Raw genomic sequence first — 14,691 nt, forward strand, 5'->3', positions numbered from 1 at the left:
TCATACACGGTTGGTAGGAATGTAAACTAGTACAGCCTCTGTGGAAATTAATATGAAGATACCTCAAAGAACTGAAAGTAGAAGCACCATTTTATCCGGCAATCCTACTACTGGGTATTTACCCAAAGGAAAAAAAGACATTCTATAATAAAGACATCTGCACTCAAATGTTTATAGCAGCATCATTCACAATTGCAAAGATGTGGAAACAACTCACGTGCCCATCAGTCCATGAGTGGATTCATAAAATGTGGTATATGTATACCATGGAGTACTACTCGGCCATAAAAAATGGTGAACTAACACCTCTTGTATTATCCTGGATGGAGCTGGAGCCCATTCTTCTAAGTGAAGTTTCACAAGAATGGAAAAACAAGCACCACATGTACTCACCATCAAATTGGCACTAATCGATCAACACTTATGTGCACATATGGAAGTAACATTCATAGAGTGTCAGGCAGGTGGGAGGGGGTGGAGGAGATGGGTATATTCACACCTAACAGGTGTGGTGTGCACTGTCTGGGGGATGAGCACACTTGTAGCTGTGACCCTAGCGGTGCAAAGGCAATTTATGTAACCAAAGCGTTTGTACCCCTTTAATATTCTGGAAAAAAAAAATCTGACCCGGATCCCACATCTGCAAAGTGAGGACACCTTACACGAACAGACGCTTTTTCTGCTTGGTTTGCTGATGAACGTCATAGAGCCTTAAGGCATATCCACAGAACGCCTCCTTTCCCATGTGGGGGCTACCCACGGCCTGGGAGTGCCAGACTGTGGCGTGGGCACTGCCCAGGAATGAAATGCCACTTGCTTTTCCTTAAAAGACTGGCTGAAATTTATGACTCTCAGACTGTGAGTTAGGAAATCATTTAAGATTCCAGCTATTTCTGAAAAAGGCCAATAAAGAAGAAATGCAGCCAACACATTGCCAGAGAAATGACAGAGACTCAACTGCAATGAGGAGGCAGAACAGGGAGCTGTGAGGACAGCAGGGAGCTGGGACAGAAGACGCCTCGAGGGGGGTACTGGGGGTCCTTGCCTGTCCTCGAGGCTCTGCTCTGCTCTCCCCTTGTCCCACACTGGCCTCTCAGCTGTCACTTCACTTGTCTCAGCAAAGAGAAAACAAGTAGTTCTTTTAAAAGGGAAAGGGAAAGGGAAAAGAACACAAATGATCATCTTCCCCACACAGCTCACGCTGTTGATTCTTACACCTGCTCTGCACTCGCCTGCGATGGGCCTTCACAACACCCCACGCAGGCAGCAGGCACCCCACACCCACCCACTGGCTAAGCACGACACAGTCTTAACAAACGTTACTTCCACAGGTGTAAGAAAGCCCTTTCCAAGCACTTTCAAATCTGTGATTTCACCACCCCACACCCACGGCTTCAGAGCACTCGGCAGACTGCTCTCAGGGCTGCAGAACCCCCAGGCCCCCTGTGCTTGCCTCTTTGCAACATGGCGATGCCCCTCCTTCCATCCAGTGACAGTCTTTCTCTCCATCCTGAGGCTGGCGAGGCCACGTGACTTGCTCTGTTCAGAGGGACATCAGCACACATGATGCAAGCAGAGGCTCGAGATGCATCTGCACATGGCAGGCTGCCCTGGGACTGTCGTAAAGAGCCTGAGTTTCTGCAAGGACAAATGCCCACGCAGAGAGAGGCCCAGCTGAGAGCCAGTTCCCAGCCCCAGACCTCTAAATGAAGCTATCTGGACCATCTAGCCCCATCCAGACGAACTGTCACCCGGCTACGTCTCATGAGGGGCTCCAGGCAATTCCAGGCCAGACTCCTGATCCATGGAACGTGAGCAAATCTAATGGCTGCTGCTTTAAGCCACACAGTTTTGCGGTTGTTTGCCACACACCCATCAAAAGCTGACAGCTTGGCATGGGGGGTACTACCAAGTGCATGTCACCGATGAACAAAACTGAGGCTCAGAGAGCTTGTGAGACATGCTCTAGATCACATGCCCAAGCTGGGACCAAAACTCAGACATTTAAGTCTTGGTCTCAGGTCAGCGTCTACAAGGCAGGGTCCTTTTCCTTGTTCTCATATCTCAGTTGGTCTGAAACTAGAACAAGTACCCTGACACCTTCATTGATCGCTTTTGGAGTTGTTCTCGGTTTCAGAGCAAAGTAACTGGGTTCCTCTTACTATGCACCACCCTCTTTTCCCAGAGTGTGCACAGCATGGGGCCAGGGACTGTGTGCGTTCACTGGCGATGGGCAGCCTCGCCACAGCACTGGTTTCTGCACTGAACTGCAAAACTCAGGGTGTAATTATCCTTCTTTCTTCTGGGGAGCATCCCTCTTCCCAAAGCCCCCTACCTGGGCTTGAGCCCCCAGGATGGCAGCTCTAGTGACAGATGAGCCAAGTTCACTCTTGGCTGGAGAGGGCCGTCCGATCCCTGGCAGCAGCCCTTGTTGGAGGCATGTTCTGCACATGGTGTCTCAGGTCTCGGCAGCAGCAGCAGCACCAAATATCTGGTTTCGAGTTGTTTTGGCCACAGAGAATTTGCAAGCAGGAGCATCAGAGCAAATTCCTCCTGCAGTTCTGAGCACACCCCTGCTCAGAAGCACCTGCCCTTGCTTGGGGACCGAGGCACTGTGTCCTCACTCTCGTCATCCCAGCCCAGAGTGGTGGCTTTGTTTCAGGCTGACCCATCGCCTGAGGTTCTACAGACTCTGTTGTATTTGAGGGTTGTAGAGCCCAGTCGAAAGAGGAAACGATAATTTTTTTTTTTTTTTTTTGAGACAGAGTCTTACTGTGTTGCCCAGGCTAGAGTGCCGTGGTGTCAGCCTAGCTCACAGCAACCTCAAACTCCTGGGCTCAAGTGATCCTTCTGCCTTGGCCTCCAGCATAGCTGGAACTACAGGCATAAACCTGCATACCTGGCAGGAGTTGTGCACTTGGGCTTGTGGTTTCTGAGGGTCTCATCCTTGGACACAGTCCCAGGCACTGCTGCTGGTGCCGCGGACCCTGTTGGAGCCTGTCTTGCAGCCGAGGGCCTTGACTGAGGGACCACCAGGCCCCACTGTGGAGGGTGGCCGAGGACCTGGATGGTGGCTGTGGGGCCTGTGAGCCCGAGGGCGACTTGGAGCCGCATGCTGTCCTCTGGTCCTTTTGTGGGTCTCCTTGGTGTCAACGCTCTCACTTTCTCATGTTTGGCTGAGACCTTTTCTAGGAGCAACACTTTTGCTTTCAGTTTCAAAACGTATGAGCCAAAGAATACGCCGTGGCTAAAGACTCCATGGCCGTCCCACTTGGTCACACTCTTCATTCCATACTAGAGCACGACAGTTGAGTCTGCGGAAGCAGCCTGCTCCCAAACGTGCGCAGCTGCGAAGCCTTTTGGCCGGAACATGTATGATATCTACGGAGCCCTCTGGGAAGCGCCAGGCTAGCTTAATGAACTTTTACTTTCAGCGTGACTTTTTAAAGCCACAAATTTTGTTATTTAGTTGGGGAAAAACCCAAACCCAGCAGTCTGAGCCTTTCGCGCCTGGTTTGTGCAATGGCGACGTGTGGGATGACCACCATCACATGCCACCTCCAGAGCTGGCTGTACCCTGAACCTCCGCCACAGCCCACCGCTGCCCACTCTGCATGGCGAGGCCCGAGGAAGATGGGCCCGGGGGCAGCCCGGTGAGCTCGCCTCTGCCTGCGAAATGCACGCGGGGGCTGCAGACACTTCCTCCCAGTGTTTGGCAGGGGCCAGCCAGTGTCCACAACCCTCTCGTGTGTCCTCGTCTGGAATCTAATGCTTGAAATCTGGAGTCTTTCTGTCTTCTACAGCTCAGAGAAGAAGCTTGCCTGCTCTGCCCACACCACCTGTCATGCTGCTAGTGTCCCTGGGTGGCCAGGAGCTCGAGGTGACCTCTGGGGAGAGCAGGGGCCGCACTTACCCCCCGCCCGTGCCGCCGTTCTTGCTGAAGTGCGTGCGCGGCTCGCTGGAGGCCAGCTTCAGCAGCTCCGTCCACTCTCGCTCCCACTCCTCCTCCGTGTACACCAGCCCTGACTGGCACAAAGGGCAGTGGGAGGAGGTGGGGGTGGGCCCAGCGGTGCTGCCCCGTCTCCTCACCCTCCCCACCAAGGTGGGCCTGGGCCAGCTGCGCTGACTGTCCAGCTCGGTCCAATCCCCACCAGCACCCAGGCTGGGCACACGTGTCAGTGGCCACTGCCTGCCCACTCTTTGCTGTGGGCAATATAGTTTCAGAAACCTCAATCTCTAATTTCAGAGCTGTTGGGAGTCTACCCACCCACAAAGGTCATTCCCATGGTGTGGGACAGAACCAACATTCCTGTGCATGCACCTAGCTCAGAGCTGACCATTAGAAAGTTGACAGGGATAACGGGCCAGTTTCAATCAGAAAGCAGGCAGAGTCTTTTTCCAGGAGGGCAAAGTGCTAATGTTCACCATGGCCAGGGATGACTGGGATTTTCTTTGGACTGAGCTCACACATGGGGGCTGGGGCCATGGGTTGCATGGACAGCGGGTGACCATGCAATTCATTGTCCAAGCTGGGGCACTTTGGGGAGTGGAGGTGGATAGCCTTCATAATTACACCTCAAGGAGGTGTGAGTGGACACGTGGTCGCAGTCTGCTATTGTGACAGGGATCCTCTTCCATGGGCCAAAGTGTGGAAATGTGGGCTTGGGCCTGGGGCCACGCTCTGGATTCCACCAGGGCCCGAGGCTGTGCCTGGCGTGGGTCCCGGGCTCCAGCCACGCCAGCAGGTACCAACCTCCTTGTTCTGCTGCGTCTGCTGCCACCTCCACCTCCGCTTCAGGGCTTCCCTCTCGGCCCCTGTCCGCATCATGGTGTAGAGAGCTTTCCGCAACACCAGGTCCCGGTCGTGAAAACCCCACATTCCTGCAACCAGAGGCCATGGGGAGCAGAGAAGAGAAAGGATGTGAGGAGGGGACGAGCTAGAGGTGACTCAAACCACCCTGACCCACTGGGCTGGCCTCCCGTGTCTGCACGCACAAAGGTGCCTCCTTAATCAGCTGCTCCATTTTCGTCATTAGCTCATAATTCCCCTCCATCCTTTTTCCTGAGCGACCTAATGGTCACCGTCTAGGCCTTGCATTCGGGTGGGAGACTGCCCAGGGGGATAAGTCTGTGATGTGTCCTCACATAGGGGCTTTAGCATCCCGGCTTCCCCAGGGTCTCCCACATCTGATGTCTGTAGCCTTGGGGCATCTCAGCTTCCCGACAAGTAGAGTGTCAGTGGACGCCACTGCACACACCTGGCCCAGGAGACCACACCTGCTTCCCAGGGAGACGGTCTCACCCCTGCTGGGTGTCGAGGGCACATACAGACAAACTAGCCGTCTCTGAGGATGTGCCCTGGGCAGCTCTGAAGAGGTCAAGAAACCCAACCCATGGGAGCAGCACCGAAGAGGGAGGAAGCCCTGGCCACAGGGAACTCATTCATTCATTCATTCTTCAAGGTGCTGAGAATATGCACGGCAGTGACCACGACACACTACATTCCTAAAATCTCATGGAACACACATTGTGGCAAAGTGGGAAGTGAGGCAGCCATGAAGTTAGCATGTAGTGTATGATGTCAGGAGCGGTGGGTGTATCTGTTCCAATATAAATGGAGACATCATCAGCTGGAGCAAAGGCCCCAATGCATGACAGAGGGAGCCGAGTGGCTGTCCCAGGCACAGGGAAAGGCCCCCAGAGGGGCAGCCCATGGGGTACACTTGAGAAAAGGCAAGAGGGAATGGTGGCTAGAGCCGGGATCAGGGGGCCGAGGCAGGCAGTGAAGGGTGCGCTTGCTGGGAGCCTCGGGAAGGATTTCAGAAGAGCAGCCACGTGAGCTGACTGATGTTTGTAAGGCTCACGCTGACTGTGCATCCTTGGACATGCAATCACCAAGCACTGCTGTGGGCTTTCTAGCAAGCGAGGACTTTGCCTCTTCGTACAGGATGGATGGGGGTGTGTGGCCACCACTGCTCCTCGCTCATCCTCAGGCCTGTGTCAGCTGCCTCTGGGGGCACTTCCCAGGCAATCTCTGCTCTTGCAGAGAAGGGCTCTTGGTCCCACGTGTGTCTGCCTACAAGCCTGGCTCCAGGATTGCTGTCATCATTTCTGTGTGTGCCCCCAACCCTTGCTCTACGGCAGGCCTGGTCCCCAGGTTTCCAAGGAGCACTGTTGGTGAATGTCACATGGCCACTTTGGGCAGTCCTGGTCCTGTGGAGTTTAGCTATGTGAGCACAGAATGAAAACAAAGCACCGGGATAAAAGGAACAACTGGTGATGAGCCCTGGGCTCACTGCCACCGGGGACTCTGAGAGGAGCCCTGGGGAGTCTCGGACCAGCCTCCCTGCAGGTGGAGCGAGTGCAGCCTGAGGGAGGCTCTCCCTTTCCAGGGAGGCCTGGGGCCCACTGTGCTCACGGGGGAAAACCTGCCGTCAGAGGACACCACAGCACGGTGTGGATTTGCCCACCTGTGGTGCTGACGGGGACAGTGACTCTACATGCGTCAGTATCTCAGGGACAAAGGCACATCCACACCCGAGACTCAGGAATGAGGCCGCTGTTTGATACACATGAGAGATTTCTTCTTTTGGTAAAATATGTTCAATAATAGGGGAATAGTTAGCATTAACTATTATGATGAAATACAACCTAACTACTATGGAGCATAATAGCATGGAAAATTTTCAATTAAATTTTGAAGGGAAAATGCTGGATTCAAACTGTAGAACACAGGAAGATCATCATTTCACTCGAAGAACAGATCACAGAGTGGATGACAACATACCGCACTGTTAAAAGTGGCCGTAGCCGGGTGGTGAAATTACCGATTTTCGTGTTCTCACCATGATGAATGTGGAGTATTATTATAATGCCAACGAGCAGGACGTGCTCGCCGTGACGTGGGGAGGAAGCAGGTGGGAGGGCACCTCTGCCTCTCCCACTGTGGGTCAAGCCTGTGGAATGTTCCTCTTGCTCTCGATCTGCAGCCTCCCCTGGGTGCTGCTGGGCTCCTCCCAGACCCTGGTAGGTTTCCCTCGAAGCCCTTTATAGCCTCATCTTAGTCCAAAGAAAGGTGTGGGGGCTGGCCCTTGCTCTGGGTCACGTTTGCCCACGGAAGCATGTTTCACTGGCAAGGACCACATTCCTGTCTGAGGGTCCTGTCTCCTGGAAAGAATATCATCCAGGGCTGAGGTTGAACAACTGGCCCTGACATTGGGAACCCTGGCACAAACTCAGACTCACCTGTCAGAACGGATTCAGCCTTGAACCTGTGAGGTTGGGCCTAGAAGGGGATAACTGAGCTTGCAGAAAATCTATTACCTTCAGTCATCCAAATATTGCCAGCCACGCCTGCGGGTGCAGTTTTTTGCAAACAGGAAGCTCACAGCTCCATCGGAAAAGGTTGCTAACTCTCAGCTGTATATTGTAACTGTGCTGATTACCCTGTGATTCACCCAAGCAGTACCTACGTCCGTCAGTCAGGGCTGTGAGGTGCTCTGGGAATCCCCCATCCAGAGCTCATAACCAGTTGTTCCTTTTGAGCCCAAGCCAACTACTGATGGCTGTCCTCACCGTGGCTCCGCATCTTCCCAAGCTCATGTACCGCTCTCCAAACTTCCCTCTTGAGTCTCCCTGAGCTCAGCCCTGCCTCCAAACACCCTGTGCATTCCTGCCTCCATGCTTTATCCATGTGGTCTCCCCACCAGGAACGTCTTCTCTTCTATTCTTTTAAGTTCTTCAAATCTCAGTAAAGATCCCACCTCCTCCAGAAAGTCCTCTTTGATTGCTCCAGGCCACGATTTCTAATTCCCAACCCTGAAGTTCAAATTCAAGGCCTACTCCTATCATGACAGGTCTCTTCTCATGTGTGTTCTGTCTTTCCACCAAGTGTGAGCTACTTGACAAAATCGGTCAGGACTGTTGGGCTCCATGTCTTAGGGACTCTTCCAGATGACAGTGACATAGGTGCATATGTCTTCCCTTTAATAATGCACTGAGCAGGCCTGGAGCCCTGCCACCCTCTGTCTGTGCTGTGGAGCTTACCCAGTGAGGCGGCATGTAAAAGGCAGTTCCCATCCCCTGTCGTGGCCAAAGGAAGAAGCCGTTTACAGCTCGTGCACACAGTGGACCACCAGTTCAGGCGACCTGGAACAGAATAGAATCCCAGAAAAGGTAGGAACCTTTGGGAGTGTATTTGCTAAGTAGGTACAAACATTGGTGAAATATTTTCTAGAAGATTTCAGTAGAAAGGTAGAATGTTATGGCTACTTTTTTCTCAAATAAAATATAGATTTACTTTGTTCCCCTGAGATAAGAAATGGCCAAATCCTCCCATCACCTAGCAAGGGGATTAAGAAACTCAAAACCAAAGCCTTTGCTCCTTGGATCTGGGACCATATTTTACACAAATTTTAATCTTTAATTTCCTTGAGCACATTTTCCCCTCCTGAAAGTAATTTTTTTCTTCAATCAGCCCTTTTTTTGATGCATATGTATCTTTGAAAGTATGTTTTATATTTTATTTAATACATCAAAACCATTACAGCTACTTAGGTGTAGTCATATTAAATTTCATTAACGCTTACATCTAGAGACTTCTGGGAAGATAGAATAGAGGTAGTTTTCCCCATTCCTCCTCCTAAGTACAACTAAAAGCTCTAGACATTATGTACAAAATAATACAAGGACTCTGAAAAGTGTAGAGAAGGTGGCAGACTGGCTAGGGACCCCAGGACCTGAAGAACAACATAATGGTAGGTTCCCTGGATTTCTTGTATAGCCCAAAAGTAGAATGGAGAGAACAGAAGGAATGATCAGTGAATGTAAAGGTAGAACCTAAGAATTACCCAATTTGATACTGGAGAGATTGGCAACCTAGAAAAAACAATGAGAGCAGACAGGAAAAAAAAAAACAAAAAAAAAAAAGAGAGAGAAAAAAAGGAAAAGGAAAAGCATGTTCCCTCTAGACAGAATACCAGGAAAGGGGCAGCTAAACAAGATTGTAACTGCTTAGACCTTAACCACTCTAGTCCAGCCAAACACCACATGGGAATCCAAATTAAAAAATATAATACCATTTACAATCACTCAAAAATTTAAATACTTAGGTATAGATCTAACATAACAGGTTCAATATTTGTATACCGAAAACTATAAAATGCTGATGGAATAAACCAAAGATCTAAACAAACGGACATACCATTTTCATGGACTAGAAGACTCTTAACATAGTAAAGATATAAATTCTCTCCAAATTGATCCATGGGTTAAATGCAATCCCTATCAAAATTGTAGCAAGTTTTTTTGTAAAAAGGAAATTATTACCAATCTAGAATTCTGTACCTTAGGTAAATAAAAAGAGTGATTTTTTTACCATTAGACCTGAAAATATTAAAGGCAGAAGAAAAATCATCCTGAAAGGAACCATAGTAAACAAAAGGAATAAAGAGATTTGAAAGGGCAAATATGTTGGTAAACATAAATAAATATTGACTGCTTAAAGCAGTATTAGTAGTGTCTTTTGGGGATTAAATTATATGTGTAATTAAAACATGTGATAGCAATAGCACAGACTATGGGAGCATGTAATAAATGACACAAATTCTAAGGTCTTTACATTGACCAGGAAGTGGTAAAAGCCAGCTTAAGGTAAATTCTAATAACTCGAAGATGCATTTTGCAAATTGTAGGGTAACCACTGAAATCAAACAAGTTAATAGAAGGGATAACAGAATGATAAACATCCTCAGATAACTCAAAAGAGTACAAAAGAGAGGAAAAAAGAAAACAACAACATCAACAACAGAACAAACAGTAAGATAATAGATTTAGATTTAAACCAAAATATACTGGTATTTATGTTAAATGTAAAGAAATTACATACTCCAGTTAAAAGACAGAAAGTTTCACTTATGCATGATGAACAAGTTCTGAAGATCCAATGTGTATAACATGGTGATTATAGCTAATAATACTATATTGTATACTTGAAATTTGCTAAGATAGTAGATCTCAAATGTTCTTATCACACACATCACAATGTGAGGTAATGGTTATGTTACCTAGCTTAACTGTAGTAATTATTTAACAATGTATATCAAAGCATCATGTTATACAACATAAATATACAAAATTTTTATTTGTATATTTGTATAATTTAATTATATATTGTACATGTGGAAAAAATAAATGAAAATTAAAAATATTACAGATACATGAAAAAAGAGATAAAGATTGTCAGCCTTGCTTATAAAACAACTATATGCTGCTGACAAGAGACATATGAATATAATGACACAGAAATTTAACAGTAACTATATAGGAGGAAAAAGATATACCATTCAAGACTAAGCAAAAGTAATGCTGGTGAAGTTCTAGTGATATTGGATGAAGATGACATTATTAAAGAATAATTAATAACAGTTCATAAAGAGTTATGATAAGTAATCAATTCATTTGGAAAATATAACAATGCTAAATTTGTATGCACCTAAAACTTAGCCTAAGAACATATAAAATCAATATTGATAGGATCAAAAGAGAAGTAGATAAATCCACAATCAAAATTGGAGATTTTAACAGAAATCACTTGATAAATGACAGAATTAACAGACCAAAAAACCCCAGTAGAAATTAAATATAATGAAAGACCTTGAACCAACTGACATATACACAACACTGTACATATGAGCCACAGAATAAATATTTGTTCTTTTCAAATCATATGGAAAATTTTCCAGAATTGACCACATGATGGGGCCATAAAGAAAGCGCCAACAAATTACAAAAGATTTGAAATCATTCAGAGTATGTGCTTTGACCACAGTAAAAATAAGCTAGAAATCAATGAGCGACAACTAAAAAAAGCAGAAAACCCCACATATGTTGGGAATTATGTAGCATCCTTCAAAGAACTCATGAATCAAAGAAGTCACACAGGAAATTAGAATATATTTTGAACTGAATGATAATAAATATGAGTTATCAAAATGTGTGGGATATAATAAAGCCATGTTTATAGGGAAGCTTAAGTAATAGTTTTAAGTGCATATATTAAAAAAGAAAAAAGGCTGGAAAATAAATGTTGCAAATGTCCACAAAGCTAGCAATGGCAAATTTAACCTAAACAATGTAGGCTGAAGTAGAAAAGGAATCAGTGGTACAGAAAACAAACATAAATTGTGAAAATCAGAGCCAAAAGTTGGTCCTATGGAAAAAGGAACACAACTGTTACCCTTAGCAAGACTTACCAGAAAAAGAGAGAGAAGAACAAATTTTAAATATCATGTATGAAAAACAAAACATCACTACATTTTCTACAGACATGAAATATAATCTATATATAAACATAATATGTATCTTATATATAATTATATGACAATACATTTGAAAATGTTAAATTTCTTAAAAAAACACAATTCACCAAAATGGATTGAAGGACAACTAGAAAACACATATTGCTCTTTATCCTTTAAAGAAACTGAATTCATAATTTAAAACCTTGCCCCCAAAGAAAACTCTAGACCCAAAAAGCTTTATCTCTGAACTCCTCCACACATTGAAGGAGAGAACAGAGAATAGAAAATCTGAGAACTTTCCCCAACTTGTTTTGTGAGGCCTGTACAACTTTGATACCAAAACCCGCCAGCGACATTACAGGAAAGGAAGATGACAAGTCAGTCTCTCTCATTAATAAACATGACAACAATTATAAACAAAATTGCTAAATAGAAAATATTTAGCACATAAATCCAGCAGTACATTAAACAGTCACCACATTGCCAACATTAAAGTTGGATTTATTCCAGGGATAGAAATTGGCTTAGCATTCAAAAATAATCCATTGGCAGTCTCCTGCTTGCTGGAGAGATGGAGTAGCCCAGGGCAAACCTGCCCGTCTGCCTGTGAAAAAAGCGATCAAATACAGCAATCATCTTTGCAAGGGCAGCTAAAAGCTGTGGAGACACCTTGACCATTTCTGGCCACGTTGCTTCTTTCTTTTGCCTAATGGCAACTCCAGGCTGGCCTATGTGGTACACCCTCCAGGGGCAGTCCAGCGGAAAGGGGGCTTAAGGGATTTGGAATTAATTATGATTCAGTTTTACAAAAAATAGCAATGTTTGAACAGATCATGGTCAAGAATTTTCCAAATTTGATAAAAGACAGAGATTTTAGAAGGTCTGTAAACCCTTATAAGAGTAAATACAAAGCAAACTATACCAAAGCATAGAGTAAAAGCATTGACAAGTAAAGAGAAACTCTTAAAAGCAGAGAAAAAAAATATAATATATAACGTGGAACACTAAGATAGACGTCTATACACAATGGAATGAAAACATGAAAGCACTGAGAGAAAATAACCCTGCTCTAGAGTTCTGTATGCAGCGAAATTATCCTTCAAAAATGAAACTGCTAGAAATACAAGGTAACTTCTCAATCTGATACAGGTGTCTTATGAAAACCCTCTAGCTAACATGATATTTAACGGTGAGGTACTGAGTGCTTTCAACCTAAGGCAGGAAGCACATAACTGATGAAGTCCGAGCCAGTGCAATATGAAGAAGAAATAAAAGGTGTAAAGATGAGAAAGGAATGACTGAAACTGTATTTCTTAATAGATGGCATGATTTTATGTAGAAAATACTTAGGAATCTACCAGAAAACTCCTAGCCCTAATAAGTGAATTTAAATTTAGCAATATTTCAGGACACAAGATCAATTAACAAATGTTACTGTATATTAGCAAGAAACAATTAGAAAAATGAAATTAAAAACAAAATATTTAGACATACATTTAATGAAAGATATGTGATATCTAAACTGAAAACTATAAAACATTCCTGACAAAATATAAAGAAGACTTAAATAAGTAGAGAGACTTATCATGTATATAGATTGGATTCCTTATTGTTATTATAGCAGATTATTCCCAAATTAATCTATAGACTTAACATAACCTCAATCAAATCCCAGAGGTTACGTTTTAAGAAATTAATAAACTGATTCTAAATTTACATGGATGTGCAAAAAAACCCTAGAACAACCAATATAATCTTCAAGAAGAACAAAGTTGGAGCACTTATAGTCCCTGACTTCATAATTTATTATAACTCTATAGTAATCAAGATAGTGCAGTGCTGATTAATAAACACAAATAGATTAATGAAACAAAATACAGAGACCAGAACAGAGCCACACAGTTATGGTCAAATGATTTTCTATAAAGGCTACGAGGGCTTTCAATGGGAAAAGGAAAGTATTTTTCAACACATGGTGCTAGAATTATACATGGAAAAAAAACCTTCAATATCTACTTCACACCATAACACAAACTAATTTGAGTTGTATCATAGACATAAATGTAAAAACTAAATTTATAAAGATTCATAAATCTAAATATAAAAGCTAAAATTATAAAGTATCTCAAAACTAATACACCTGACTTCATCAAAATAAAAACAAATCTGTCTATTAAATGACACCATTACAAAATTAAAAGGCAAACCTCAGGCTTGGAGAAAACATTTGCAAAATATATGAGAAAGGATTTGTAACTATATATATATTAGGAACTCCTACAAATTAATAAGAACCATATAATCAAGCCTAATAAAAATAGGCAGAGGACTTACAAAGATATTATACTTCACTGTGAAAGATTTACAAATGGTCAAAAAATACATGAAAACAGGCCCAATGTTTTAGTCATCAAGGCAGTGCAAATTAAAATCACAATGAGTCCTTGTTTCACACACTACTAGAGTGGTAATATTAAAAAGACTAGGAACAGCCAGTGTTGGGGATGTGAAGCAACCAGAACTTTCATACTTTGCTGTTGGGAATGTAAAATGGCACAATGATTTTACAAAATCTTTTGGCAATTTCTGATACAGTTCAACATACACTTACCATATGACCCAGTAATCCCACTCATGGGTATTTACCAAAGAGAACTGAAAATATAAGACTTGTACAAGGTTATTTATAGCAGCCTTGTTTCTCAGTCAGACTAGTTGCTAACAAATCTGGGATTGCATCTCTGAAATATTAATAATTAGCCCTTAATAGTTAACTCAGGGTCTGTTTTTCTAGTGAATGTCTGCTGAGACATCTTCACTCACTCTTTCTCAGGAAGCTTCTGCAGGATGTACTCCACCAAAATGAGGGCGAAAACCAAAAGCAGAAAAATATGGGTACTAGGAGGGATGTGGGATGAACAACACAGGACAGAGGCACAGGCAGCCTCAGGATCACGGCCACAGGAGATGCCATTCTACCTGGATGGCAGGTGCATTTGTGCTCATGACAGCTTTTCAAACGAATGTACCTATGACAAGGATATATAGCCTGGCTCATCTGACGACAGTATCTTATGTGTTGTGAAAGTGACACAAAACGTCATCTACATGTTGCTTCTTGGATGATATTAAAATGGTTTTAAAAAATGCTTAAAGTTTATGGATGGTTGTATCAACTTTCTAATGTTATATAAACTACTATTGACACATATTTTTTTTATTTGGGGGATTAAATATAACAGTCACGTCTAAGGGCCTTCAACTCTTTGAGAATTTCTATCAAGTGAGAATGTTCATAACAGGTATTTCCAAGAAGTCACAAAAACATATTTTAGTTGAAAATTCTTTGTTTAAAAAAAGAGCATAATTCTAATAGGATTTGAGAAATTGA

The 14,691-nt window shown here is 44.1% G+C and overlaps 1 protein-coding gene across 1 annotated transcript in view; it reads right to left on the reverse strand.

The window, feature by feature from the left end:
- Nucleotides 1-14,691, reverse strand: part of OTUD7A (OTU deubiquitinase 7A) — a 98,099-nt gene that overhangs the window by 21,059 nt on the left and 62,349 nt on the right. The window contains exons 5-7 of the mRNA XM_069465815.1: nt 8,047-8,148; nt 4,754-4,881; nt 3,914-4,026 (exon numbers count right to left, since the gene is read on the reverse strand). Coding sequence (XP_069321916.1) covers nt 3,914-4,026; nt 4,754-4,881; nt 8,047-8,148 — 343 coding nt within the window. The remainder of the gene's footprint in view (nt 1-3,913; nt 4,027-4,753; nt 4,882-8,046; nt 8,149-14,691) is intronic.

This window comes from Eulemur rufifrons, chromosome 3 (genome assembly GCF_041146395.1).
Source record: "Eulemur rufifrons isolate Redbay chromosome 3, OSU_ERuf_1, whole genome shotgun sequence".
Classification (NCBI taxonomy): domain Eukaryota; kingdom Metazoa; phylum Chordata; class Mammalia; order Primates; family Lemuridae; genus Eulemur; species Eulemur rufifrons.